At 44.3% G+C, this 27,783-nt stretch overlaps 1 protein-coding gene across 1 annotated transcript; it reads left to right on the plus strand.

Moving 5' to 3' along the window:
• Window positions 1-27,783, plus strand: EGLN3 (egl-9 family hypoxia inducible factor 3). The gene is made up of 5 exons (XM_055309251.1): window positions 1-663; window positions 20,937-21,056; window positions 22,642-22,778; window positions 24,758-24,831; window positions 26,079-27,783. The coding sequence occupies exons 1-5, from the start codon at window positions 307-309 to the stop codon at window positions 26,108-26,110; spliced, it is 720 nt and encodes a 239-aa protein (XP_055165226.1). The 5' UTR covers window positions 1-306; the 3' UTR covers window positions 26,111-27,783.

The raw sequence follows: 27,783 nt of genomic DNA on the forward strand, positions 1-27,783 counted from the left end.
TGGGGCCGCCGCGGCACCAGTGGCGGCTCCGCATCTCCAAAAGGGGCCCGCCGACGCCTCGCTGGGCCAGTCGGGCGCTAGGTCGTGGATCCCCGCGCAACTCCCCCTGGTCCCTGAAGGGGTCCCTCCTCCCAGAGTTTCGAACAACTTTCCCCTGTCCCTGGCGCGGCGGTGGCTCGGGGGCCGTGGCCGCCGCAGGCAGCTGAGCCCCGGGCCACGCTCCCCGCGCCTCGGCTGCGCGCGCGCGCGGGTCGCTGCGGGTCTCGGTGCACGCTGGGGATCCCCGAGCGTGGCTCTGAGGGCGAGATGCCCCTGGGACACATCATGAGGCTGGATCTGGAGAAAATCGCCCTGGAGTACATCGTGCCCTGCCTGCACGAGGTCGGCTTCTGCTACCTGGACAACTTCCTCGGCGAGGTGGTGGGCGACTGCGTCCTGGAACGCGTCAAGCAGCTGCACTGCAACGGGGCCCTGCGGGACGGCCAGTTGGCGGGGCCGCGCGCCGGCGTCTCTAAGCGGCACCTGCGGGGCGACCAGATCACGTGGATCGGGGGCAACGAGGAGGGCTGCGAGGCCATCAGCTTCCTCCTGTCCCTCATCGACAGGCTCGTCCTGTACTGCGGGAGCCGGCTGGGCAAATACTACGTCAAGGAGAGGTCCAAGGTAGGACGCGCGGGCTCCCGCCGCCGCCGCCGCCGCACCGCCGCCGCCGCCGCCGCCGTAGCGCCCGGGGACTGGGGACCTTCGGGGCCCGTTGTCTGTGGCCTTCGCTGGGCTGCGAGTGAACTTTAGCTTTTAACCGACGAGCAAGAAGTCAGTCCGGGTCCCCCTCCCCCACCCCGCCTCCCCGCGAAAATCCGTGCTAAGGGACTCAGGTGTATGATTACCATGACCTTCTGTTAACTGAAATAGTGGGTCTCGTGGGTGGTACACGCCGGGCAAGCTGTGGTTTTTTGGGCTCGTTTTAATACGTGGAGGTTCTCAAAGGTCCAGATGAGGGACAGGTTATTGGAAACATTGCGTATGATGGGAGACGCGTGCGAATTCATGATATTAAATGTGTCCACTTTAAAAGTCCCCTAGTACTGTACCTCATTTGTGTTCAGAGGGTATTCCTCTTAAAGGATTCTGGAGACAGTTGTGATGTTTTTCAGGGTGACATTTGGTGTGTGGAGTTTGGCAGGTGTGACAAAGTTTGACCTGAGAAAGAGTAAAGCTGGTCTGCACTTTTGGGTGCCGCCCTTGGCTTGTTGCTGCCCTTGGCTTGTTGCACACTGCTAGATGGGCTCCTTGGCCGAGCAAAATCTGTCCTGGTGCTGAGCCCTACGCCCCCACCTTCCCCTTCCGAACTATCCATTGGTGGAGAAATCTACTCAAAACAACCAGTTAAGTGATGGGGAGAGTGCAGTCAGGTACCTCTGGAAAGAAACCCTGTTTTTGTTCGCCACAGCCAGAAGTGACTCCCTGGGTGGTAATTTATCTTGGAAACGTTTACAGGTAGATTGGCAGAAATATGGGAGCCCTGGTGCCACATGTTGGTCTGTGTATGTTACTTTGGGATAGTCCAGCTACTCAGCCTTTTCTACAAGTGCTAACCCGGCCATTCTCCAGTGGCAGTTCCGAGTGATTTGCACTTTTATTGCAGGCTGGTCAAGGTGCACCCAGAGCCGTAGAAAACTTGAACACAGGAGGCAGGGCATGCCAGCATGAGAAGAAAGGTGCACCGATCTTTAACAATATCTATACCATTTCTCAGTTAAAGATCGACCCTTTGATAAAACATACCATTATCGTCTCATTTGTCTCATAGACCGAGGGGATGCTTTTAGTAAAGGGCAAGTGAAAGACTGAAAGTGGGTAGAAAGGACCCATTGGAGTGGGGGAACAGAGTAGAGGAGAAACACATTGCTATATGCCTTTCAAGCCAGGAGGACATGAATAGAATCTCTGAAAGCACTTGTTAATCAGACGCAAATAAAGTGAATCTTGGGAGAAAATGCTGCTTTCTAAGTTTTATTTTGATTTGGGGAAAACTCAGCTGCCTGGACTCTGTACAAGATTGACATGGAAGTGCTTTACTCTTTTATCATTTTTAGTGATTAGAAAGCCATTTGTCTTGGTTAGTTTTGTTTTTGCACTGAATGACCTTGCCTCCTGGGGCCGGAATGGGGGGGCGGGGGGAGGAGAGGGGGGAGGGCTAGCCTCAGTGTTACAGAAGTGCTAGTTGCCTCAGTCTGGAAGAGCAGATGGCTTCTTATCAGTTTTGCAAGTTTCATTGCAACTCAGGTGCTAAGAATTTTACCCCCAGCGTTCTAGGAATGTAATTTGCTCAGAGGGAGGTCAGGATTAATTGGTAGAAAGTCGTCACTCACAAATTTGAAAGTTAAGTATTTGTATTTAGCTTTGACTAGAAATTGACTCCACAGACTGGAGGAGAAACACTGTATGTCTGGGTAAGGAAAAAGATCTCTAGATAAGATTCTTCAGTTATAGATTATCTTCTGGGTAGAACAAATAGCTTCTCAATTAACCCTTTCAGAAGGTGACTGAATTGAAAGGAGAAAAGTCATCTCTTGTCCATACCTAGATTTCTGGCTTTTCTTGAGCTGTTTTGGCACAAAGCTTTTCATTCCTGTCCTTTAGAAAAATCACCTCTAGGTTGGGCTATTCCGTGGCCAACTGGAACCAGCTGTAAACCAGACTTGAGCCAACAATTATTAAGAGTCGAAGATAAAAAGTTTGATTTGTTTGTATAAAGAATTCTCCCTCGCTTTGTGGCCTTGGGTCTTAATAAAGCATGGTAGAAATGCAGTGCATTTCTGTGTGATTTATATTAGTTTCACATTAATTCAACTTTCTTCTTCTCTTCCCTCATCTGAGTGCCTTACCCTATCCTCTTCCCAGAGTAGTGATATAAACCCAGTTTCCTGCTGCATTCACTGAGCAGGTTTTCAGTAGAAACTAAATTTTTAAAAGGCACAATTTGTGCATTTATTTCCAAAATTTATCTGCAACGTCTTAGCATGGAAAATTTCAAACACGTATATAATGTACAGAGGTGAGTGGAATGAATTATGCTCCTATGACCCATTTTCAACAATCACCAATTTACACGTTTGGTTTAGACCAGCTGTTTTTTAGGTATTTCTTAGCGTTATGTGTGTCAACCCATTCATCCTAATTAAATACTTTTCCTTCTTGGACTTTTAAAGGTCACTGAATAATGCAAGAATGTCCTTTATCTCAAATGAAGCAAAAGCAAAGGCATTGCCACTTGATGGGATGAGCACTGGGTGTTACACTATATATTGGCACATCGAACTTAAATAAAAACAAGTTTTTTAAAAAAAAAAAAAAAGCAAAGGCATTGGGAATAAAATAGAAATCTCTATGTCGGACCTAAAGTTGAAATTGTGGAAGAGTGTGGGAAGAAATATTAAAGGCTTCCCCCTTCCTGCCAAAGAAGTTGTCACCAGTTAGAATTTATCTGCCTGCCATTTGTTGGCTAAAACTCCAAGGGTGCTGGGGACCCCTCTGGGGAAGTGGTTTCCTAAAATGTACAGCAGCATGGCGCCCCCTAACTTCCAGCATGGTCATCGCTTTCAGGCTATCAAGAGATTTCTTATCTATTATACTCCCTTTCGGAGAATTTAGACCATATCCAAGATAAATATTGGTCATAATTTGCTCCTTTTGCTTTGGCTGCCTACATCTTGGAAATGGCTCTTTTCCAGAGAACGTGTAATTTATGGAACTAAATGTTCTCCTGCTTGAAGCATCTCACTGTAGGCTCACTATTTAGTAACTTTAAGAATAATAACTTTTTATTGAGCAGTCTGCCCCCTCTGGCACTGTGCTAAGCACTTTATAAACACTAGATAGTTTATAAACACTATCTCTCTGACTTAGTCTTCAGAACTAGAATCTTCAGCAAATTGAGTGATGAAAACATTTCCCCAAGGTCAGAGTGAGTGGTATGCAGCAGTTTCTCCTAGGTGTTAGGGGCTTAGGCTCAGGAACTCTGTGGCCTTAGGTAAGTCGCTTACTTTTCACCAAGTGTAAAACAAAGGGTAATAATACCTTAAAGCTTTTTTGGGGAAGGAGCATTAAATAAGATAACATACATAAGATTCTTAGTGCAATTCTGTGCACCTGAGAATGTTACAAGGCTCTAGGTGGACGATTAGAATTCTAACCCAGATCTGACTCCAGAGTTTGTGTTCTTGACTATTCTACTTTTCGTAGAATAGCCCCCTCAGAGGGCTTCCATTCCCTTCTGCTTTCAAATTGTAAGATCCTGTAGTTCACACTGATTAATTCTCGAGCTTAAAACAGCAAAAAGACAAAACCCAAACATTGAAGAAGAAGGGGAAGCGATATGTTAATGTTCTCCTACTGTTACTTCCAGGAAAAGTATTTGCCAACAAGACTGGTTGTTAGGATCCCTGACTGGAGAAGTTCCGGACGGTGGGGTCACAGGAGTTGTGTTGTGAACAGAGACATCAGTCCTCCTGAAGCAGTACAGACAAAAGATGACAGGGATAAGTTATGAATAAAAGAAAATGTGTTGCAAGGTGGTGGGCTTGTTCCCCTGCTGCTGAGCAGTAACAGTTGTGGCCTACCCTCCTCATGTGATACCAGGAATATCTTTTACTCAAGGGAGCTGATCATGGTTACAAGCTACTTTAAGCAAAAATGGCATCTTCAAAGATCAGGGTATGTCTCAGGACGCAAGTGCAGGAAATGCGATCAGGGTTCACAGAAGACTGGGGCCATGAACTAGGAACCAGAAAGTCCTAAGGACAGCTGGTGTGGTAATTGTTTTCTCCAGAGTTTTATGGCCCTCATCTTTGCTTCTCTTCTTGTTCTCTTCATTTCTGCTCCGCAATCTACTCACCATCTAGCTTTGGCTGCCTCTCCATGCATATGGCTCAAGAAAGAGGGCTGCCCCACGATGGCCACCTCAGCCTCAGTTGAGGTCAACAGAGTCTTGACTGACATTCTAGAATCCCTTCATTCCGTCTTCATTCTGTGGAGTAAGTCTGATGGCTTCTTCACCTTGCCCCAGGGGACCTGTCAACCTGGGTTGAGGGTGGGAGTGGGGCATGTAGAATCCTATGAAACAACAGCTGCCAGAGCCCACGGAAGGTCCAGGCCTTAGAGCATGGTGTTGGAGGCCTAGATATCATGCATGGTGGCTGTGTAATTAAGATCTTAAAAGTCTGTGAATAAGGTATTTTAGGCAGAAGATTCGCTGAGTTTGAAGCACCGGAATATCTTGTGAGGATGTGAGGAATTTCTATAAAAGGTTTTGAATTTAAAAATAACTTAGCTCCTGGAGGAAGGATATTAATTCAAGGAAATAATTTATAGGGTACTGCCTTAGTGACAGGGAAGCAGGTTTCCCCATTGGGTGAGATTTCATAATGTTCTTGGTTGATTTTGTAGAATGACACTTAGGAGCAAAGAAAAAGCAGTAGGGAGAGCTGTGTTTATGTTTACCTTGTAATTTCTTTTGTTCAGTTTTGGGCCCCTTGCCATTCTACCACACTTTATCTGCTTGCTGTAAAGTGGCAGATCAGTGATTTTCGGTTTAATTTATTCACAAATCATTAAATGCCTTGCACTGCAGTGGACCTGGACATGGACAGGCAAAAGGAGGTGGAAAGCGATTATGAAACTACCTAAAGAAGAACACTGAAAATAGGGTGGGGTGAGATAGTTGTCACCAACTTTGCTTTCTCTTTTTCTGTTTTTTTTTTTTTTTTTTTTTTTTAAGATTTTATTTATTTATTCATGAGAGACAGCATGGAGAGGCAGAGACATAGGCGGAGGGAGAAGCGGGCTCCCTGCGAGGAACCCGATGCGGGTCGGGACTCATCCCAGGACCCTGGGATCACGACCTGAGCCAAAGGTAGACACTCAACCCAGGTGCCCCTCTTTTTTTGGTTATACGGTCCATTCGTGGACTGATTTGTCATTTTTGTTTCTCTTCTTTGGGCTTTTGACGATTTTTCTGTTTACTTAAAATAAGATGTGACCAAAATATACTTAAAATAAGTGACCAAAAATACACAGATCTTTAATGATACAGGTTTTTAGAGCTAGAGACCTATGAGAAATCACACCTATCCAGTCCATCAGTCACGCAGCAGGTAAGGTGTTTTTATATTTGGAGAGATGAGGTCTTCCGCAAGCCCTGGAGAAGGGATCAGGGTGTGTCTTGGGCCTGAGCAAAGGTGCTCTAGACAGGGGCTCTCCTGGCTCCGCTTGCTTTGTGAGTGAGTGGACTAGAAGGCAGGGTCGTTAGGTTAATTCAGCCACATCAGCATGTGATCTGGGAATTTTAAATATACCTGTGACTTAAAATTGATGAACACCTTCAGGTGGAATTATGTGCCTTTGACCTTTGGGTGTCATGAATTATTTCGCTTTCTGACCTTACTCAGCTCAGGCAGAATTTGTAAATTCCTTTCTGTATCCTGACTCTGGCTAGACAAATTTCAAATGTGTAAATAACAAGCCGCCTTGCAAGTTACAACTCCATTCTGAAAACACCCCGTGTATGGAAGATTTCTCTGCCGAAGCTTAAAGGTGGGGTGGAGTTTAACTCGTAATGAGCAGAGCACATCGGAGAAGCATCTCCGAGCACCCCAGCGTCATCATGCACTTGAGGATAAAACTTGGAGGACCTTGCCTGTGGGCCAGGTTTGCTCACTTTGGCAAGGACTCTGCCTCTGACACACCTTTGTGGCCTTAGGTACATTAAGTGACATTGTGACCCAAGTCTATTGAGCACCAAGGAGGAGCTTGCAGGTTAGCGCTATGGAGAAGGTTATTAGTTCTTTGTTAATTATTACAGGAACAGATTTGGTAATTCCTTGGTAGTATCACTTTGTAGTTGGTAACTAATATTGCTCTAAGAAATGGGTGTCGTATTTTTCTAGTGTTTGTCAAATGCTGACGTTCTGACAGTAATGATAGTTCAGATGCATTCTGCTGGGCAACTGCCAGGGGTGCCCAGCGGGTAGTGGAATCCAGAGGCCCTGGAATTGTAAATGCGACAGACAAATCATTTTATGATGCCAGACTAAGGAATTCGGTTTTGGCAGATTGCCAGGAGCCGTTGCTTTGGCTCCGATTCAGAGCCGTGTGTCTCTTTGCCAAGCGAGATTAGTTAGCTTGGTTCATTATACATAGAATTTATACCCTGTTTCCCTCGATTATTTCAATCTTAAACCAATATGGCACTTACTTTAATTTTGTATCTTCTTTTGACCATGATTTGTGGGTTACATTTCTGTTCCTGTTTTGGTGAGCTGGTCCTGACTGAGGGTTATAAGTTCCACTCCCTCCCCCAACTTGGTCCCGGCCTTACAGACGTGGCTTTATAAGCCTGCAGTGCAGGCTTTCGGATCTTGTACCGGCTTCATCCAGCAGTACCTCCTTACTGAGGGTCCCTCATGTTCTGTGCCCTGTTAATACCTCCTTATTAGGCCGAACCAGTTTTTTTTATCCTTTAGGAGATGCAGTGATCAATGTTTCTCACGTTCTGGAATAAATGTGCCTATTGCATACGAAGTATTATTTTTCCTTCCAAAATGAGGCCAAAATGCTATTACCATATTTAAAAAAGCCCTAAGATACAAAGGATCGAAGACTATGATCATAGTCTTGTTTTCTTTTTTTCCCTGGGAAGAAAACAAAATGAAAAACTCAGTTCCAGGTGTCCATGACATCTATTTCTGGTTCTGCTGGGGGAACGTGAAGTCGTTTTGAAGCATTGAGGACAATACTCTTTTGAGCTTTGCTTGCAAGTGGTAAGGACATACTGTTTTAAACAGTCTGAACATCTTTGGGTGCTCGCTCTGTGTTGTCCGGACACAACATGTAGAACAAAGTTTCTGCCTGTGTTCTTCCCCCCACACCGCCTCCTATTTCTCCCCATCTTTCTAGTTAAACCGGAGGGACCATTGCTCAGAGAGCTCCATGCCCTACACAGAACTGACGTGAGTCTTTGTGTGTGCGTGGTTCTGGATGTCTTTCTTTCAGGTTCATTACTGTTTTGCAGGTCAATTTGAATGATTGGAGTGGGCAGAAAAACAAAACCTTTTTATTTTTTATCTTAATTATTTATTAAAAAAAATTTTTTTTGAGGATTTGATTTACTCATGAGAGACACACAGAGAGAGGCAGAGACACAGGCAGAGGGAGAAGCAGGCTCCATGCAGGGAGACCGATGTGGGACTGGATCCTGGGACTCTGGAATCATGCCCTGGGCCAAAGGCAGGCACTAAACTGCTGAGCCACCCAGGCGTCCCAAGGTTTTGTTTTTTAAGGAGTCTCTACACTCAAGGTGGGGCTCAGACCCAAAACCCCAAGATCAAGAGTCCCATGCTCTACCGACTGAGCCAGCCAGACGCCCCTACACAAAACCTTTTTAAAACACAAAATAGCGAATACTCGGGCCAGAGCATGCAGTATTATTGGTCCAAATTTGGCCTATTTTGTACTGTTTTGGATTTTTGTTTTTGTTTTGTTTTAGATTCACCATGGAACCTCAAGTTTTGTCTTTTTTTTTTTTCTTCTTTCCTTTAACTAAATTTTGTCTTGCTTTCATAGTAGGAATCCCTGAGGAGGGAATTATTTTAAAGAGACTTATTTTAACCATAAATCCCCTGCCTTTGTTTCTTGTTCTCCCTGTCATCCATTTTAATGTGATTCTCCCAGAATGTAAGTAGGCTAAAACCCAAAATCTGTCGTCTCCATGCTTTCAACAGACCCAACTGTGCTCTAACACCATTGTCTACTGTAGTGCTGCGAAGGAACTTCTTACCAGGTCATTTAAGGCCCTCCCCGTCTGACCCCCTTGACCCCATGTGACCCTTCTACACTCACTCTCCTGCTGACTGACTTCCTTCCCTCCCACTCCCTGAAATGCTAGAAGCTAATTTGCCAGACACACTGAGCTCTCCGCTATTTGTCTCCTACTCTTCAGCATCCATCTTTGTGCCTTCTCCATGAGGCCTTGCCTTCTGCTCCCTGGAGAATAAGTGCCTGTATTTACCTCCTTCCTTTCCCTGCCCTCCGTTCACTTACGAATTCCTTGAAGGCAGAGACTGTTAAGCAGATACTTTCAGGGCCTGGAGCAGGTCTCTCCCAATTCACAGGTGCCTGACTTCATTTCATCTTCAAACAGAACTTTGATTTCAAAGGATGGCAGGGTGACAGAAAAGCTATAAATATTTTGTCAGGTGAAAAAAAAAAAAGAGCTTTTGCAGAATGGCCCCTAATTTGATATCAGAGTGTTTCTATATTTTATTATGTTAAACATGCTATGAAGGAGCATCCGAGAGACAAGACTTTGGCTTTCTAAAGGTTTCTTTTCTCGGTTCCGAAATTTTATTCTCGGTCCCAGAAAGTCCCCAGGTCACACCTGGATCCTGGCAGCTCATACAAACGGGCCTGCTGCAGAGAGCCCCAAAAAAACCCAGGGCCATGAACCTAGAACCCTGGCCTCTGATCCTGGCTCCCTGGCCAGTGGTGTCTCAGGACCTCAATCTCCACTTCTTCTTCATGAATGAGATGGATTCTTATTTTTGTATTTTAGTTTAATTTAGTTGGTACTCACTACTAGGCCCAAGGTTGGGCATTTTACATTTCATGCCATCTCGTTTTCCGAGCCTTGCTTTCCTCATCTATAACATGGATAGGATCGTATTTATCGACCTCCAGGGTTAGAGGGAATTAAATGAAAATTGAGACTGAATTTCCATCTGAGAGGGCAAATCCGGGCTCAGTGCTCTCAGTGCTTCTTATTTGATTCCCGAAGAGCCTCCTCCTAGCAGTCACACTCCACCGCTGACATGACGGTAGTCCTCATCGGTGCTGCAAGAGTTACAATTGGAATGTTTCCTGCCAGCTTTAGGCAGCCCGCCGCCAAGCCTGTGCCAGAAACTGCCTGAGGGGTTCCTCTCCCCTCCTGCTGTGCCCACCACCTTCTCCATCTACCCACCACCCTCCCCTAATTAGCCAGTGCACTTGACTCATCACTCTGTACCTTTTATCATCTAGGGTGAGGCACGGCACAAAACCCCTTGATTTTGCCACAGGATAGACCATGGTTCTCAGTGTGGTTGTCAGACCAGCTGTATCAGCATTGTCTGGAAACTTGATGTAAATGTAAGTTCTTGGGCCTCTCCCCAAACCTAGTGAATCAGAACCGCATGAGTCCTGCAGGTGATTCTCACACATGCTCAAGTCTGAGAAACACTGAGTGAAGTTAGTACGAGGAGGCTGAACACCCAGTGGGTGTCAGATCTTCCTACACTTTGTTAGTAAGAAAATCAGAGTTTAATCGTTCGATCCGATCTGAGTTTATTCATTGCTAAAACGAAAACACACAAGGGTGTGCAGTTTATTTGGAAGATGGTTGAGAAAAACCCACCACCTGTAAACGTGTTAAGACATTTTTTTCCTGAGGCGCCTGGGTGGCTCAGTCGATTAAGCATCTGCCTTAGACTCAGGTCATGATCCCAGGGTCCTGGGATCGAGCCCCCCCTGGGGCTCCCTACTCGGCGGGGAGCCTGCTGCTCCCTCCCTCTCCCTCTTCCTACCACTCCCCTACTTATGCTTGTGCTCTGCTGAATAAAGAAATAAAATCTTTTAAAAAACCGCATGTTTTCCTATTATTTTGTGTCAGTAGACTTAAATTTGCTAAGAGCTCGAATTGGAGCGAAATTTGGAACTGATTCCCTTCCGTTGACGTTCAGTGCGGGAGTGGGGGGTGAGGAAGAGTCTTTGTTAATGTCTGCAGGATATTGCCTCCCTCCGTGTGTCCAACAGTCTTGCAAAAAGTGTGAGCTGAAGGCACCAGGAGAAAGGGGAAAGGATCCTCCGGATTTGGGAAGCACTAAGTGCGGTGGTTCCATGCTAACTATTAAGCGCTCCCTGTGAGGACCGTATGGACGCCTCTGGCCTCTGGGGTCGAATGGCTACCCCCTGGGACACCTGAGAAGGCCGAGATGAGTGGCTCTCTGGGGGTGCGGAGGAGAGTGACCCCAGATCCAGCTTGACGGGAATCAGCGATGAGACCTGGTGGAGGTCAGAGAGTAGCTGCTGCTTGGCCTTTCTTACTTCTTCGGCATGGAGGCCTTTGATTCCTAGTTAAAGGTTTGAGTCTGTATCTGGTAAGTCGTAAGAGTCATCGGAGAGTCATCCTGGTCACTCTACCTTGGAGTTAAAGCGGTCACTCTGGACATAAGAGCACCTGTTTTCACTTAACAGATGCTTCCTGATATTTCAGAAGCAGCGTTCAGTGGTGGAAAGACCATGCTTAGTTCTATAATGTTCCATGAGTTACTTTTGGTTTCTGCTTGTATATATCGTGGAAAGAACATGGGGACAGTTAAATTAATGATCCCTGTCCCCTCAGTTCAGAGCCAGGCACTCCTTTCTGGTCCCCTCGTAGTTCCCCAAAATAGTCAATACTCTGCTCTCAGAGGAGCCTTTTACTTTCTACCCCTTCAAGTTATCCCTTTGGATCTCGCCCCTCCTCTGGGGCCTAGGGGGTCTGTACCCAGCATATTCTAATTACCATGATCTTAGAAAGTTCTGTATTCAGTGAATTCCAGTTAACACGGTAGTGCTGGAGTTGTCTCCTAAACAAGCTTTGTGCGTGAGCAAGGAAAATTTATCTCATCCCTGGGATTCCTTTGAGTTGACCAGGTGCCGCTCCTGTTACGAAAACACTTGTATTTCCTTTATGATTTTTTTCTTAATTGGTCGTTTATCTTCTGACTTTGAAACAAGTCCAAAAACCTTGGCTGGTGTTGACCTGAGCTGACAAGGAAAGGTCCAGAGACGCTGACTTCCTCCTATAGAACCTGAGCAGAGCAGCCTGGGGATGACTTGGGCTAATTGTTGAGCAATTGCACGCAGAGCAGATTAGGGGCTCTGCTGGGGCTGCAGAGAGTTTAGGGCGGGAGTGAGTTTGTCTTGCAGCGGGAGGAACTGAAGCCAAGACCAAGTGGACAGCTGGTACTCTGCGCCAGGATTCAAAGTCACTTTGCTTTGCCCTGTGCTTTTGTTCACCCCGCCCCCCTCCCCCTACTTTGGAGTTTTCCTTCACAGACTCAATACCAAGCATGCTTCTTTTCCACATTTTTTTTTTTTTTGCACTTTGCAATTTCCTTGATTATGGAAGGGTGAGAGGGATTCAGATACTTCAAGTACAAATGAAGATCTCTGTTCCCCTGAAAAGGAGTGACTTGGTTAATGCCAGACATTAGGTGAGCGTGACTTGATGAGGACAGCCTCACACTCCGTAGCCAGACTCACTGGGTTCAGAAAGCAAGGGACCTAACCTCCTCATGCCTCGGTTTCCCCATGTGTCAAATGGATATAATGGCTCCTGCCTTATGAGGTTATGAATATTGAATGAGGGAATATTCATGAAGCATACAGAATGGTGTCAGGCAGGTAGTAACCATTATACAAATGTTTGTTCAGTAAATAAACGTCTACTGAATGTCACGAATGCTAATTCCAGCTAATTTGCTGTGTGTCCTTTCTTTCATTGAGCAGATACATTTTTCCAGGTACCAAAAGGCACATGTAAATAGGAGATCTGGCTTCCTAGAAAGTTCTCCGACTTTATTTTATCCGGCATAGTTGCAGTGTCCCCTAATTAATACTCTGAAAATTCATTGGGAATGGTAGGTAAAGCACTTGCCTGGTTTTTCGTAGCTTAAGGATATTGTTTCAAGACATTTTTCCTGATGTGTTTTGACTGGTAATTTTTTTTAAAATTTCCCGTTTATAAGATCTTGTCTTACCAACTACATGCGAGTTATCATGGATTCCCTTATTTTAGAATTCATGGCAGATGAGAAGTTAAGGACGGCCACACTTAATTCTGTGACAATCCTGCAAACCACGAACATTCCTGTTTTCTGTTATTCCCAGAGCCTTTGGAGGGCTGCAGGTAAAGTTTTGTTTTTCTGAGAAGTCGGCTTCACACATCAGAAGTTAAGTGTTGTGAGTCCCTACCCCCTGTTGCCTTACTCATGAATTTGCTTTTCTATGCAAAGAAGATAACCTGCAGGGTGGGGCAGGGGGTGTAATGACTTCTGCTGAGAACCCGTGAGCAGCGTGACTCCAGGCTGCTGGCTGCAGCTCGCCTTCCCCATAATCAGGACATTAAACGGGAGGGCGTGTGCAAAGTGCCACCTGGCTGCATAGGTCCTCAGGACACGGCTGCTGTTGCCGTGTGGAGCAAGGCGTCGGGAGGCACCCAGTTGACGCCCCTCTTACCGTCCTTCACCCTGAGTCTGGCTGACTTTTGCGGATCTCATAAGTGCAAGGAAGCCCTTCTTCAGAACATTTCCCTGGTGACTCGGGCGGTGGGGGGGGGGGGAGGGCTGTCCTGTGCCGGTTCCCTCCGCAGTCTGCCCTGCGGTGCGCTCGGGTGTGGGCTGGCTGCCACCCTCACGCAGCGCACGTAGCCCTGTCACTCAGCCGTCACCCTGCTGGCCTGCAGCCAGGCCTCGGGGGAAGGGCCGCCTCCCCAAACCCAAACAGCCTGTATTGATATGTCGGTGTTCCTCCGCCTGTTTACTGTGCCTAATTGCAAAGCCCTGGCTGAGCCCTCTCCAAGGAGAGGAATTAACCACAATTCAGAAAGGAATGACAATAGTTTCTTAAATTCTTGGCCTCAGCAGAGTTTCAATGGCTTCTCCTGGGAGAATGATTCACTCAAGTTCATGCACGAAATGCAGGATTCCCTGGAGTAGGATCTTGATCTAGTACAGAGTTTACAGGCCTGTGACTCCTACGGAGACGTGTGTGCGCGCGCGTGCGCGTGTTTCTGGGGTGGGGGTGGGAGCCTAACTCTTGAATGTAAGAACCCCAAGGAGCCCTGGCATCTGGTAAAGCTGCCCTCCCTGAGCCAGGAGAATTAAATCGAAGGTTCTAGAGTCTGGGTAGTTGTTGATCGTTTGGATGATCCCAGAGCGAGGACCAAACTCCTAGTAGAGCAGCAGATCGAGGGTGCGGATGGAAGTCTACCTGGGGACAGGTTTTCAAGTGTAGCTGGTAAATTCCTGCCTTTACAGGCACGATGCTCTCACCTGACCCGAAAAGGGGTAAACTCACATCACCAGAGCAACTGAGAGTTGGTTATGCCTCTTTACTTTTCAGTTTCAGAATTACCTAAGCTCTTGCATTTCAACGAAATTCATGCAAGGCTGGGGGGGGGGGTGTTGAAGATTATTGCTCTAAACCGAAGGTGAGGTTTTGTGTAGCAGCACAAAACAAAAAAAAATATTTGTAATTATTTTTTAAGAAAGCTCCGTGTACAGTGTGGAGCCCAACACAGGGCTTGAACTCAGGACCCTGAGATCAAGAGCCAGATGCTTAACAGACTGAGCCACCGAGGCACCTCAGAAAGAGGCGTTTTTAGTGTGGATTTAGAACAAGGGAGGAAGACAGAAGTGGTTCTCCGTGTAGAAATCAAATAGCAGAAAACATTTTAATGGATAACGTGAGGTCTGTTAAAAGGATTACTTACCTTACAGTTAGTTGTATTTGACTGGTGTTCTGACTCCTGTGAATTGTCTGGTCAGATACTGAAACTTTAGGAAGGGGAACATGCTTGTTGGCCAAGGCTCACCTTCCCCACCAAGAGCATATTTCCTATTTTTTTTTCCCTCATTTTGCTACATCAATCTTTAACTAGAAGCAGAAAAAGGAAGGAAATAGCTAGGTTTGCTCTTAACCAACAAGATAGATAACAAGCAAGATGCCAAGATAACTAGTGACAGTTTGCAGAGTTTCCTACTTTTTTTCGGAAGTACCTACATTTAACTGAATAATTCCTTTACGCCGATCTAGATGAAGTTAGAATGAATGTAAAAGTTTCCAAAGCCCTTTTCTTGTTCATGAGCAGTTCATCATCACCTTGAGAGCTTGCTTTTTGTTGTTGTTTTTGTTCAACTTCAGATAAAGGATGGGACTGGCAGCAGTGGTGAACTTTGCAGGGTGACGTTTTCTGGAAATCCGTGGAGAAAGCTCTGCACAGTTGGCCTTTATCTTGTAAAGATGTCTTACCGAGTATTGGACAGTAGGAATTTAAGTGACGGTCGTGGGTCCCACAAGGTATCCTTGAAGATTATGTACCCCTGAACCAGGAAGAACCAACATGGGGGAAAAGGCTAAAGCAGTCATCTCAGTTTGCCTTCCTTGTCCTCTGGATTTAAGTTCCTTGCCCTTGCAAAGGGTTTTTATAGTTCTTTCCTCTGGGTCCCTGTCAGAGCCAAATGGAAAATCATGGAAAATGAAATCTTGGCTTCATTTATATTTTATCTTTACTTTTTTTTTTTTTTTTCAAAGAACAAAACTTGGAAAGATCCTGCTTCTTCCAGTCTTTCTATCTAGCCTTTCTCATGGTTTACCTGCATAGAGCAGCTTGAGTACTTGGTTTTTAACTTTTGTTTTTCTTTTTAAAGAGGAGATCTTCGATTTTAGAGCTAGTGCCTTTGTTGCAGTGGCTAACAACCACCCCACCCCTCGCATTACCAAACTGGGTCCCTTCCTTAGTGGGTGCTTCTGTGAATATGGAACATAAAGTATGCAGCCAGGGGGCTGCCCTGCTCACTCTCCCCATTAAATGTATGTGTGAAAATATGTGCTGAACTCAGAGCACCCAGAAAAATGACCCGGGAGTATGTAGCCTTCAGCTCCTCGAACCCACAGCCAACTAGAAAAATCGGCAAGTTTATTGCCTTGGCGGTTGTCATCCAACTATCAGTTGGACCCATTTCTAGCCAGAAAATTTGACCCATTACTTTTTCTACTATGATGAGCCGCCTGGCTATTTTTCCAAGCTGAAGAATATACGTAGTCTTATGTATTACTTCTCAAGTCTTTACACATCAAGTTCTCCGTGTGGTTAACTGTTTCATGGTGGAGAGGGGGAAGGACCCTGTCCAGAGCTAGCACGGGGGAAGGACTGGAGGAGGCCTGTGGAATGTGGATGGCACTGAGGGATGGGGGCTTTGCCTGGGGACAGGATGCATCTGAGCCAGGGGAAAAGAGATGGAGTGCCCACCTGAGCTCTGGAGCTGTCACAGAGCTGCTTGACTTAGGAGACCATAGGCAGTGACCTCAGAGTACAGCCTGAGGTATCTTTTGTGGCCATGATTAAAAACCTGGGATAAAAGCTGTTCAAGAGAGTTTACGTGCAACTCTGGTTCAGTTGCCTGTATTTCTCCTAAAATCTGAAGATTTGGGACATTGGGCCTTCATGGCAAAGGACGGCAGATTCCCTGGTTGTAGGCAGCAGAGCACACACGCCAGAGTTCAGGCACATATATTTCCGATTGGCTTCAATCATTTATGTTACTCGGAAGTGCCAAAAGCTATTTGAGTTTGCCAGGCCTGGATTTGAAGCTACTGAGCACTTAAGTAGAATATCAGATCCCTGATGGGAGACATTCAGAAGCCCTGGGTGAGGGGAAGACAGCTGTGCACATCAGGAACTTTAAACAACCCTGAGAAGCAGCGTTTAGTGTATGCCAGGCCTTGGCTAAAGCATTTTACATGGATTAACTCCTTCAACCTTCATTAACCCATTTTAAAAACGAGAAAACTGAAGCAACCAAGAGGTTAAGTACAGGTTATCCTGTACTTAGGTTGCATTTTATTTAAAATATGCTGCACCCAAGACCATTCATAATTCAAAATAAATCCTTACAAAGACTGACTGGTATTTCTGCCCAGCAGTTAAAAGGGTCTAGCATTTGGCATTGGACCAAAATACTGGTTTTAAAGGTCACTCTACCAGGTAGCTTTGAAGTCATGCTATTCTTGACAAATTTTTAAAGACGGATTCACATCTATTGCAGATTTTACAAGGAAAATGAGTTGATTAATATTTTAATTTGTTAAGTTAAAATTTATGTCAAAGGCCACTTTACAGCTTGTTTAAGATCAAGTCATACTAGTGAATCTGACTCCAAAGTCATGAGCAATGTGAAATACATTTCTATAAAAGTCTAGGCCATTGATTGTTAGGGAAATGGTGAGTCTCACTGGAGGCTGAACGGGGCACATGCACCCTCTTCTGATCTGTGGGTCTAAAATGATCATCGTGGCTGAGTGGACAGTGGGGGTTGCCAATGGCAGTTTTTGGAAATGGTTTATATGTGTGACCAAGCTGGGGCTGGTGTCAGTCAAGAGCATTCTGTGTAGGCATTGGAATGGAAATCTTTGACTTTTCATTTTTCAACCTTAAGTTTGGGATTGATGAGATACACTTTTTTATGAAGGCAGCTCAGTGATATCTCCAGCAGAACCACTGTTTTCATTTCTACCTGTGGCATTCAGGGAACAGGTTTTGCTACCTGGATTTGGCTATTAAAACTCTATGTATCCGGGATGCCTGGGTGGCTCAGTGGTTGAGTGTCTGCCTGTGGCTCAGGATGTGGTCCCAGAGTCTGGGGATGGAGTCCTGCATGGCGCTCCCCACAGGGAGCCTGCTTCTCCCTTTCCCTGTGTCTCTGCCTCTCTCTGTGTGTCTCTCATGAATAAATAAAACCTTATAATTTTTTTCTATGTATTCGTGTGCATCTTCAAAGAATTCATATACAGTTCCTGCCTGAACGTGGCCACCAAGATGTCTAGAGCACATATGTCTGGTCTAGAGCCAGCCTGGGAGGGGTTCAGTCAGTTCATTTCCCTTAGCTACAGAGCTCTGGAAATGCCTCCTTCAGGGGTGGTGGGGAGTGTTGCGGGGGCAGGGTGGGGTCGGAGGAAGAAATGGTGAACACATAGGGGGACGCGTGGATTTATTTGCACACCCAAGAATATAGGGCTATATTGCATGTCCTGTTGTGGGCCACACGAATATGTTATTAAACCTCTATAAATTTCAAATACGAATCCAGTCAGGAGGTTTTGGCAAATAGAAAGTCTGCAATGAGTCATCCTCCTGGTCAGTGTCAGTGTTAGTGCTTGACATGTTGATCACATGGTCATAGAAGTACCCTGGGCCTCTTCTTACTGTTTTGAAGCATTCTCTGCCTTTATACATTATAAATCCCTTCCCAGGCTTGATGAGGTTTAGATAGCAATGTAGTTGAACCTACTGGTTTCCGGGGTTTGTTTCTGTCCCGTGCAGAGATTGGCACAGAAGTGTGTGACTGGTGGTTGACATGAGCCCTGCTTCTCAGCACATCGTTATTAGCCTCTTGGTTCTAGACTCTGTCGGAGACCAACAAATAGTTGGGAATGTGCCCAAGCCAAGACCTATCTCCTATGGCTCTTGTCCAGAAAACACTGATAAAATTGACCTATGTAGTTTTGACAGGCCCACTGAGGCCCACAATAATTCCCTTCCATTGTTTCAAACTTGATGCCGTGGCTTCAGAAACCAGTAGAGAGGGTGAAGATTCACTCGGGCCAGAAACGTTCTCTCTGTTCCCCTTCCTTAAGCAATCAGACCCTTTGCTGACACTTAGAAGTTGTGTCAAAATCAGTCCCTGGGATGTGCTAGCTCCTTTTCTGTATGTGTGCTTTATAGAAGCAGCAGTTCATAAAAGAGGTACTATTGTGAGTTTGTATCTGCTTTTTCTGTATTTATTATAAACTGAATTCTGAGGCAGATAAGTGCTTTCATAATGCCCTGAAGAACCCTGTTGCTCCTACTGGGGTTGCTGCTTAGCTAGAGTCTTAGACCTTCGGAGGCCCTCCAACCTAAGCTCCTCCTTCTAGAAAAGAAACTAAGCCTGGGATCACACAATTAGTTGCTGAGTGAACCAGATGGCAGGCATCCAGACCACTGACCTTTTCTGTAGAGTAGGGCTGTTAAAGAATATAAGATTATATAGCATTGATGGAGTGCTGCTTCTTTTCAGGGCTTCACAGTGGGGAGAGGCTGAGATGGTAGGGAATCTAGCCTATAGTTGTTTGTGGCTTAAGTGACTTTCATTATTGGCTCAGTGGTGGCTCTTATAATCCTAAGAGCTGCTACCAGGGATGAGTAATTCCCTAGTCATTATAGGTGACTTCATTTATCTCTTCTTCCCAGCCAAGCCCGTCATTTCTGCCTGCTACCAATCGGCTTTCTCCGAACCATCTTTTGCTTGGTGGTACCATCATTTGTTAAATCTTGATTGCAGTGGCCTCAAAATTCCACTTTCTGAACGAGGTTAAGGCTAACAGGCTAACTTTGGCTCCAAGATATGACATTGCATTGACATTTTAGACGTTCGAAGGCAGGATATGGGGATTGATAGCAGCATGAGGGATATGGTGATTTAAGCATTAAGATAATTGTAAAGCCAAGTTACTCTTCAGCCTTATTGTTCTAGTATGCAGTGTGTGTGTGAAGCCTTTAAAGCTACATGCTTTGTTCATGTCTTCATGCTACTGCCGAGAGTGATTTGGCACCCACAGCATTGAAGCTGATTCATTGAGCCTCTAGTGTATTAGCTTGGGCCTCTACCTGAGAGATCGTTTTACCAGTGAAATGTTACTGCCTGTTTGTGAGGGAAAATACCAACTACATACATGTTTAAAGATAGGTTTTTTTTTAAATGATGGAAATCTTGGGGCAGCTGAGTGGCTCAGTCAGTTAAGCATCTGACTCTTGCTTTTGGCTCAGGTCATCATCTCAGGGTTCTGGGATCAAGCCCCCTGGTCGGGCTCTGTGCTCAGCAGGGGAGTCTGCTTGAGATTTTCTTTCTCTGCTCCTTCCCCCACATATGCTCTCTCTCTCTCTCTAAAATAAATAAATCCTTAAAATAAAATGATAGAAATCTTTATTGATCTAGGTAGAATGTAAATTACTCTTTAGAGGACAGAGCCATTTGCTAATTTGTTCACTTGTCAAATTTTAAACAGGCACCTTTCCATGTGTCAGGCACTGTTCTAGTCACTAAGAATGCAGTAGCCAACAAATAGGAAAAATATCCCTTTCCTCATCTTATGTTGACAATTCCAGTATCTTCCCTGCATATGTCTCATCCCTGTGAAAATATTTTAGGAACAAGGCAGTGTCCTGTGAAGAGAACTAGCTTTTGTACTTTGCCTATTGTTTTCTACACCTTGCTGTCATTTTCCCATGGAACATTTAGAGGTTGGTATCCACTTAATAGTAATTCTCTAATAGTAATTTTCAGTAGGATGTGTTTGTTTGGCTTTCTACTTTGTTCCTCCACCTGGCTGATATAAGTAGTGTTTGGGCAAAGGAAGAGAACTTCAGGTTACCACCTGATGTGCTAGGTGCCAGTAGGAAAGAAGATGAGCATAGAGAAACATACTAAGATGTGTCTGTGGCTTCTTCTATGAATTGGACCTGACTGTGCTGCCGGTGCCAACAAATTGGGGCACAGCTTCCTTCCCTCTTCTTTCAATCCCTAAGCATTGTATTGAGGAAGCCTGATCCTTTCCTCATTTGTGATTGGTTCCTGTCTCTTTGTCAATGCAGGGTCTTTAGTCATTGTTCTGAGACAGTGGGTGTTTTGATGCTTTGAGAACACATATTATACCAGGCATAATCCCAAAAAGCCATTACCTAGTGATTCTGATTTTGTGGGTCCAGGGTGGGAACCCAGAACCTGATTTTTCAAAGAGCAGGTTTGGAGAAAAGCAGGACATCCTCATGATGAGGTAGCTGGGTTACTGTCTACAATGTTCTAGAACTGTGGGAATATTGCTGAACCACTTTCTATTTGGGCTGAACCATAAGGTATGACTTTGCTGTTAATCTTCTATGACGAAGCATCTTGATTTATGTACTGTCCATGCAATTAAGAAGCCTGCGGCCGCCTGTAAACATCACACAACACCCAAAAAGACTGTGTTACTCAGCTGTTCCCCAGTGGGAGAAGATGGTCTCGGCTTTGTTAACCAGCTTTCTTGGGATTTCTCCATAGGCAATGGTGGCTTGCTACCCAGGAAATGGGACAGGTTATGTTCGACACGTGGACAACCCCAACGGCGATGGCCGCTGCATCACCTGCATCTACTATCTGAACAAGAATTGGGATGCCAAGGTACTCTAGAATAAAGGGAGTAGAGCGTGGGTCTAGAAACTCTAGGGAAAGAATTCAGATGATTTAGAGGAGCGTTTGGGATTCATAATTCCCACGGATGAATCTTTTCTACGTCACCATTTCCTTTTTGTCTCCTGCTGTGATGTTAGTACTTAAGTTGACCAGATGAAAATAATGAATGCGAAATTAATCTGGTGTTTGTGGGGGGAAATGGTGGTAGGGAGCATCATTACTCAGTTTGGGAAAAGTGGTTGATAAAGAGAAGGTAATTTATTATTTTAGGAATAGAGATCAGTTTTTTGGGGGGTCTAATCCAGAGCTGATATGACTTTCAGTGCACAGTAAGATATATACTTCACCCTTCCAGCAGCAACGTTAAGACAATTCCACAAAAATAGAACTAACTGTAAGATATAAAACCAGCCCAAGCGAGGTTTCCCACACAGTCCTCTCGGGGTGATATGTCTCATTGGTGGCCGCTTGCCATGGCTCACCATGGTTTGTGAATGTCAAAGGCTCTCTGGCTTATTTTTGTATTTTTGAACATATAGATAGATAGAGATATGAAGTCTGGTTCCATGCTGACAGACATTTTGTCTGGAATTTATATGCTCTCTGAAACTTAAGGATGATTTAGGAGTCTGAGAAGTCAGAGAATTTTTCAAGCTCATGTGGCTTTTGAACCTTCTGCATCTCCATTTCCTGTTCATTAGGGGTGGGGGGAGATACTGGTCGTCTTAAAAACACAAGGATATTTTATCTGGTGTCCGAAAAACAAAACCTGGGAAACCAGTGAGTCAGATGTCTCTTCTCCCTATTTGGTAACGTGACTGGAATATGTCCCTTAGTTATCTCTTAAAATCTTGAAAGGTAGTGTTACAAGCTAGAGAGTAAAGTTATCTGGTCAGTGATAATAAATCATGAAGTATGAAATCATTCAACAAATATTTGAGTGCCTGTTAATGGTAGGCATTATGCTGTATGGAAACACTGGTGTGTGAGGCCCCAATTCTACCTTGATATGGCTATCTCAGCAGGAGATTTGGGTGTACAAATTTTTAAAAAGTTATCCAAGGAATAGAGTGATGCATGTAATAAAAAGCGTAGGTAAGGTGGTCTGAGTTCAGAAAAAAGAGAATGTGTAACTTCCAGTGATGAGATCACATAGGAGCTGGAGGAGTTCAAAAGAAAGCTGTAAATTCTGATTGAAGGGGATGTTATATGTGATGACTATCCTAGGATGTTCTTAATATTAGATGGAGCCATATGAAATTGCTGGTGGGTTTTTGTAGGTTAAAAACAGTCAAGTCTTGACGCTTTTGTGTGATTGGATCTAATAGCACTGCATTTTGTATCCGTGAGTTTTATGACTTGGGGTAAAGTGGATGAGGAGAGATGACCAGCTAAGTTTGAAATAAAATGTAGTACAATAGTACAAGGTATAAGGTTAAAGAGAATTTTAGGAGTGATACATATCGGGACTGGAGTTTGGAAGATGGCATTATTTATAGATGAGGCTGAAATAGCATTGTTAGTTAATTATGTGTGAGGCTAGTAAATAATCCATCTTCTTTGTGGCCCTCAGCTACACGGTGGGGTCCTGCGGATATTTCCAGAAGGGAAGTCATTTATAGCAGATGTGGAACCCATTTTTGACAGACTCTTGTTCTTCTGGTCAGACCGCAGGAATCCACATGAAGTCCAGCCTTCCTATGCAACCAGGTAATAATAGCCAGGGCCATGACTCTTCCTGAGAAGCTTTTTGTACAAAACCCAGCTCCTGGAGAAGTCCCTAAGCTCATGTCCTGTGCATATGAGGGACCAGCCACACCCCAAAGCTGATAGCAAACCTGTTTGAAGGCAGTAACACTTTAAAGGGGCAACTAAGCAACTAGATTCTTTAGTCAATTGGAACTATTGCCACTAACATCGATTGGAACTATTAACAAATTGTTTACCATTAGGTGAACACAGTGGATTCCAGATTTCTTTTTTTTTTTAAAGATTTTATCCATTTATGAGACACACACACACACATACACACACACACAGACACACACGCAGAGGGAGAAGCAGGCTCCCTGGCTCCCTGCAGGGAGCCCGAGGCTGGACTGGATCCCGGGTCTCCAAGATCAAGGCCCCGGGCTGAAGGCGGCACTAAACCGCTGGGCCACCGAGGCTGCCTGGATTCCAGATTTCCCACAGAGTTTTCCCCTCCTTCCTTTGCCACTCCTCCCTGAAACAAATCTAAGGTTGAAGTATCCCTAGAGAATGTTGGCTATCACATATCAGGAATTCTGATGGTTAACTCTGGATGAATTTTTACAAGAGGCCTCTTGCAAACAGAGAAAGAACATTGAGAAAAGAAAAAGGAATTTGTTCTGACTTCTTTTCCTTTTTACCCTTTCCTTCTCTTAAAGTTGGTTTGGGCCCTCTGTACCCATCATGTCCCAGTAATGGGGTTTTTAAAAGCCTCTTCTTGAGATCAAGCATGAGATTTTTCAGAGGAACTGAATATTGAACTTGTATTGTTTAGTGTTAGTCTGAAAACTCTGGATATAATCTTAGTTTTGGGATATGCCTCTCACTACCTTTGTTTTATGGCCGGAGCTGTAAACCAGGTGGTGGCCAAGTGCTGTGGGGGTGCAGCTTGAACTGCAACTGAATTGCATTTGGGGGCTGGGGGAGAGAGCTTCGGTGGGATAATGACTGAACCTTAACAAGCCTAATTAAATTAGAATCACATGTGTAAAGTATTTAAGCTTTCTAGGCGTTCCCCTCCAGAAATCACAGGTCTGAGCCCCACACGGAGTTGCATATTGAATGTCAAATGGGAAAGTGCCCTAGGTGAGCAAGTAACTAATTCTACTACCAAAGCCTGGTAGTGGCTTGTTTAATGGGGTACGATAATTGGCCCCTGTCAATTGTTGCAGAATTCCCTCGGTCTTCCCCAATCTCTTGATGACCCAAGTCACAGGAGAAACACTAGCAGTTGTTGATGGGCAGCTCTTGAAAAAAAATCAAGTGCTGTAGAAATTCCAGTAGCTAATAATAATTATAAAATGAAACTTTTTGAAAACTCACACATGAAATGATTCCTATTACAGTCTATCCCATAGATGGTATAAAGCAAATTACTGGGAACACAGTAGAAAGCTTGAGGGCATCATTATTCTGTTGCATCATTGTGTTAGTCTCCAAAACTAAAGAAGCAAGCCAAGAGCTTAAAGTGTCCTGTCCTTTAAATAAGTCATTCTTTAGAACTTTACTAGTGTCACCTCCTCTTCTCTCTGTTCTCCCCAACAGCTTGGGTCTCCCAGTCGTTAGCAGAATGGCTCCCTTCTCGTCCTTCCTCTGTAGATCATCTCGACCTGTTACATTAATTTGTTAAATTTGCCTGTCTCCCCTGTCAGAGCCTGAGCTCCTTGAGAAAGAGGCAGATTTATTCACAAGATCATTTGAATTCCCATTGCTCAGGATAATGCCTGGTGCATACTTGGAATTCCTTACATGTTTTATTACATTTAAATAGAATTGCAACCAGAGAAGTTTATTTTAAATTAAAATTGGGACAGACTTCTAATAATAGGGAAAACTTTAAATGTTGGCTTTACAAATGACTCTGATGTGAGACTTAAATATTTTTTGTTTCTTGGTGGTATTTTTAAATCTCTTGTCTTATATCTGCTTATCTTTCACAGATACGCCATGACTGTTTGGTACTTTGATGCTGAAGAGAGAGCAGAAGCCAAAAAGAAATTCAGGAATTTAACTAGTATGTGTTTGAGAATTTTCTGTGACTTTTAATCTAGTCAGCCTGTGACTTTTATGTAACATTTGTGTATGTATTCTAATACATACTTGACCCTTGAACAACAACAGTGGGGGGTGGGGTTTGGGGTGCTGACCCCAGACACTCCCTCCCCGGCACCCCGCTGCAGAGATCTGCATATACATGTTGACTCTCCAAAACTTAACTACTAATTGCTTACTGTTGACAGGAAGCCTTAAATATAAACCATTAACACATATTTTGTATGGTCTATGTATTATATACTGTACTACAATAAAGTCAGCTAGAGAAAAGAGAATGCTCTTAAGAAAATCATTAGGGAGAGAAAATACATTGACAGTACTGCTCTGTATTTATGGAAAAAAACTCGAGCGGAAGTAGACCCGTGCAGCTCAAACCCATATTGTTCAAGGGTCGGCTGTACTCTGCGCAGTCCCAGCTGTGGCTTACCTTCATATGTAATGACATCTTGAGGGGCTGAATCCTGAAACTCTGGCCTTACCTCTGCTGGAAAAATCAGGAAAAAAAAATGCAAAGGACCTCCTTTGTGAATGTCCACGTATTTTGTGACCATACATAGTTAACTTTTTGTCATTAATGTTCACTCATCAAACGTAACAAAAGGTTTGGCCCATGATTTTGGCACATTTCATAGGGGATACATTGGAGCCCAGTTATAACGGTTAATTAATTATATTGATGTGGCAGTATGACTCTCTACAAACACTGGGCTCACATAATACAAACCGAATATGACTTTGCACGGTTCCTGTCCCCTCCAGCCTTAATACCATTCCTGTCCTGCCTCCAGCTGTAAGGCAGCATTTCCCAAAATATGTTGTATTGAAACACTCATCCTGCTTGTTTGTGGTCTTGCCGGTGGGGGGGTTGCGAAAGGTAAGCTTCTGGCCCACTGAATATGGGAAATGTTACTTACTGTATCCTTCTCTTGAACAGTCACAGTGGCCATTTGGCATAGTAATCAAGAAAAATTCATCCAAGATTGAAATAAAGATGTACGTAATGTTACCTAACCTGTGACCCATTTGGACCATACTCTTATCAAAACCCAAAGAAAACACATTGTGCTAAGTCCTGTCGAGGGGCACCATGCTCTCCTTTATGTTATAAGATAGGAAGTATTCACTGGGGGCTTTTTTGATGCCATTTGTGGCATTAAACTCATCAGACCTGGCTCCTTACCCTCTTTCTTTCTGCCCCCAACCCAGGGAAAACAGAATCTGCCCTCACCGAGGATTGACCGTGCTCTGAAATCCGCTGACCTCGTTCGTTTTAGTCATGGCTCCTGAGATCTCTTTAAGAGTTGAGATCCAAAGAAGGCCTCTTCAGTGACTCGGTGACAAGAAGCCCCCTCCGACTGCTTGCATCATTCACATCCCTGTCTTGCGTATGGTACTTTGTGTTTTCTTGCCAAGACTGCATCCTCCACCTTCAGACACTCTCTTTGCCAGATGAACTCATTTTGCTAACTCCAGAAATACCTGCAGATGACCCAGCGGGCCAGCGGTTCAACTGATAGATTTGATAATACTGGCTACCAAAACGAGATCCTGGAAGCATGGGCAAGGGAATGAATCTTACTTGCACTTTATGTACACTTCCTGATTTGAAAGGAGGAGGTTTGCAAAGAAAAACAAAATGGTGACAGATGCCACAGAGAGGCATCCGTGAAACCTTAACTGCAGGAAACAGAAATTTGTGTCATCTGAACAATTTCCAGATGTTCTTAATCCAGGGCTTTTGGGGTTTCTGGAGAATCATCACAACCTAATGACATTATTACTCTAGAAAGGGCTGCTGTCATAGTCATCAGTTTATAAGTATCCTGTGGGTGGACACTCTTTTTTTTTTTTTTTTTTTTCCTTGTCCTGAAACCTAGACTTTCTGCCTCTCCTCCATTTTGCTGAAAATAGGACTTTCTGGTCAGAGATGATACACCATCTATTTTTTACTTTCACTTCTAACTTAAAGAACCTAATTTCCCAGAGGCAAAAACTAGACCTTAATTGTTTAGGTTACTTTGTTGAAATGGAATTTGAATTTCAGTCAAAGGGGGGAAAAGAACCTACCTGGTTGGTAGTTCAGAAGCAACCACGTCTGGTAATGGTATCAAAAGGCCAATACCCGACAAGCCTGTGTGCATCTTGGACAGTCTGCGAATGGCAGTGGGGTTGGAAATGTAGGCATTCCCATGTTTCAGTTTTCCTTTTTTAATGCGCTCACCCTTCTTTAACAGAATGAGAAAATAACAAAAAATGGGGTGTTGTGTTTTAAAAAGGAAATGGAGATGAATCAAGAGAATCCCGTGAGACTATTTGAGTGTGTCTACACGTTTCTGTCCCTAGGAGCCTTTCCTCAACGGAATTGACTCTCGGACCCACTGTGTCTGGCAGAATGTCCAGAATCTTGGAATTCACTAGGAATGTGGGAGGTCCTGCTAATGCAGCAAACTCAAGAACTCCGGATTGTACACCTGTTTTAGGAGAGTTAGTCTTTCTGGTTTTCAGTTCCATTTTCATATCTTTAAATCCCTTTAGTTTCTTGCATAGGAATGCCATAAACAGTAAAGAGCCAGAAATATATTCTTTTGTCATTTATAGATAATATACACTTTCCAAGAAAGAAACATTTTTTTTTTCCCATTTCTGGTTTTGGAAAATTTCCAGATAAGACTTGTCTTCATTCTCACAACTGCTCAATTTTTTTTTCATAGTAATTATCACCTTCTAACCTCCTATGTAATTTACTTATTTATTACGTTTCTTGTCTTGTATCCTTCCTCTAGAGTGTAAGCACAATGAAGACAGGGATTTTTGTATGTTTTTCATCAATGGAATGTATTCGCAGCACCTAAAATAGTGCCTGGCACTTTAAGGGCTCAGTAAATACTTGTTGAATAAACTTGCTCTCCTA

The sequence above is a fragment of the Nyctereutes procyonoides genome, unplaced genomic scaffold (genome assembly GCF_905146905.1).
Source record: "Nyctereutes procyonoides isolate TBG_1078 unplaced genomic scaffold, NYPRO_anot_genome, whole genome shotgun sequence".
NCBI lineage: Eukaryota > Metazoa > Chordata > Mammalia > Carnivora > Canidae > Nyctereutes > Nyctereutes procyonoides.

Excerpts from the sequence above, each read along its gene's own strand:
- EGLN3 (XM_055309251.1), top strand. The coding sequence starts at position 307 with ATGCCCCTGGGACACATCATGAGGCTGGATCTGGAGAAAATCGCCCTG. Across the intron at positions 664-20,936 it reads ACGTCAAGGAGAGGTCCAAG|GCAATGGTGGCTTGCTACCC; the intron begins GTAGGACGCGCG and ends ATTTCTCCATAG. Across the intron at positions 22,779-24,757 it reads CAGCCTTCCTATGCAACCAG|ATACGCCATGACTGTTTGGT; the intron begins GTAATAATAGCC and ends TATCTTTCACAG.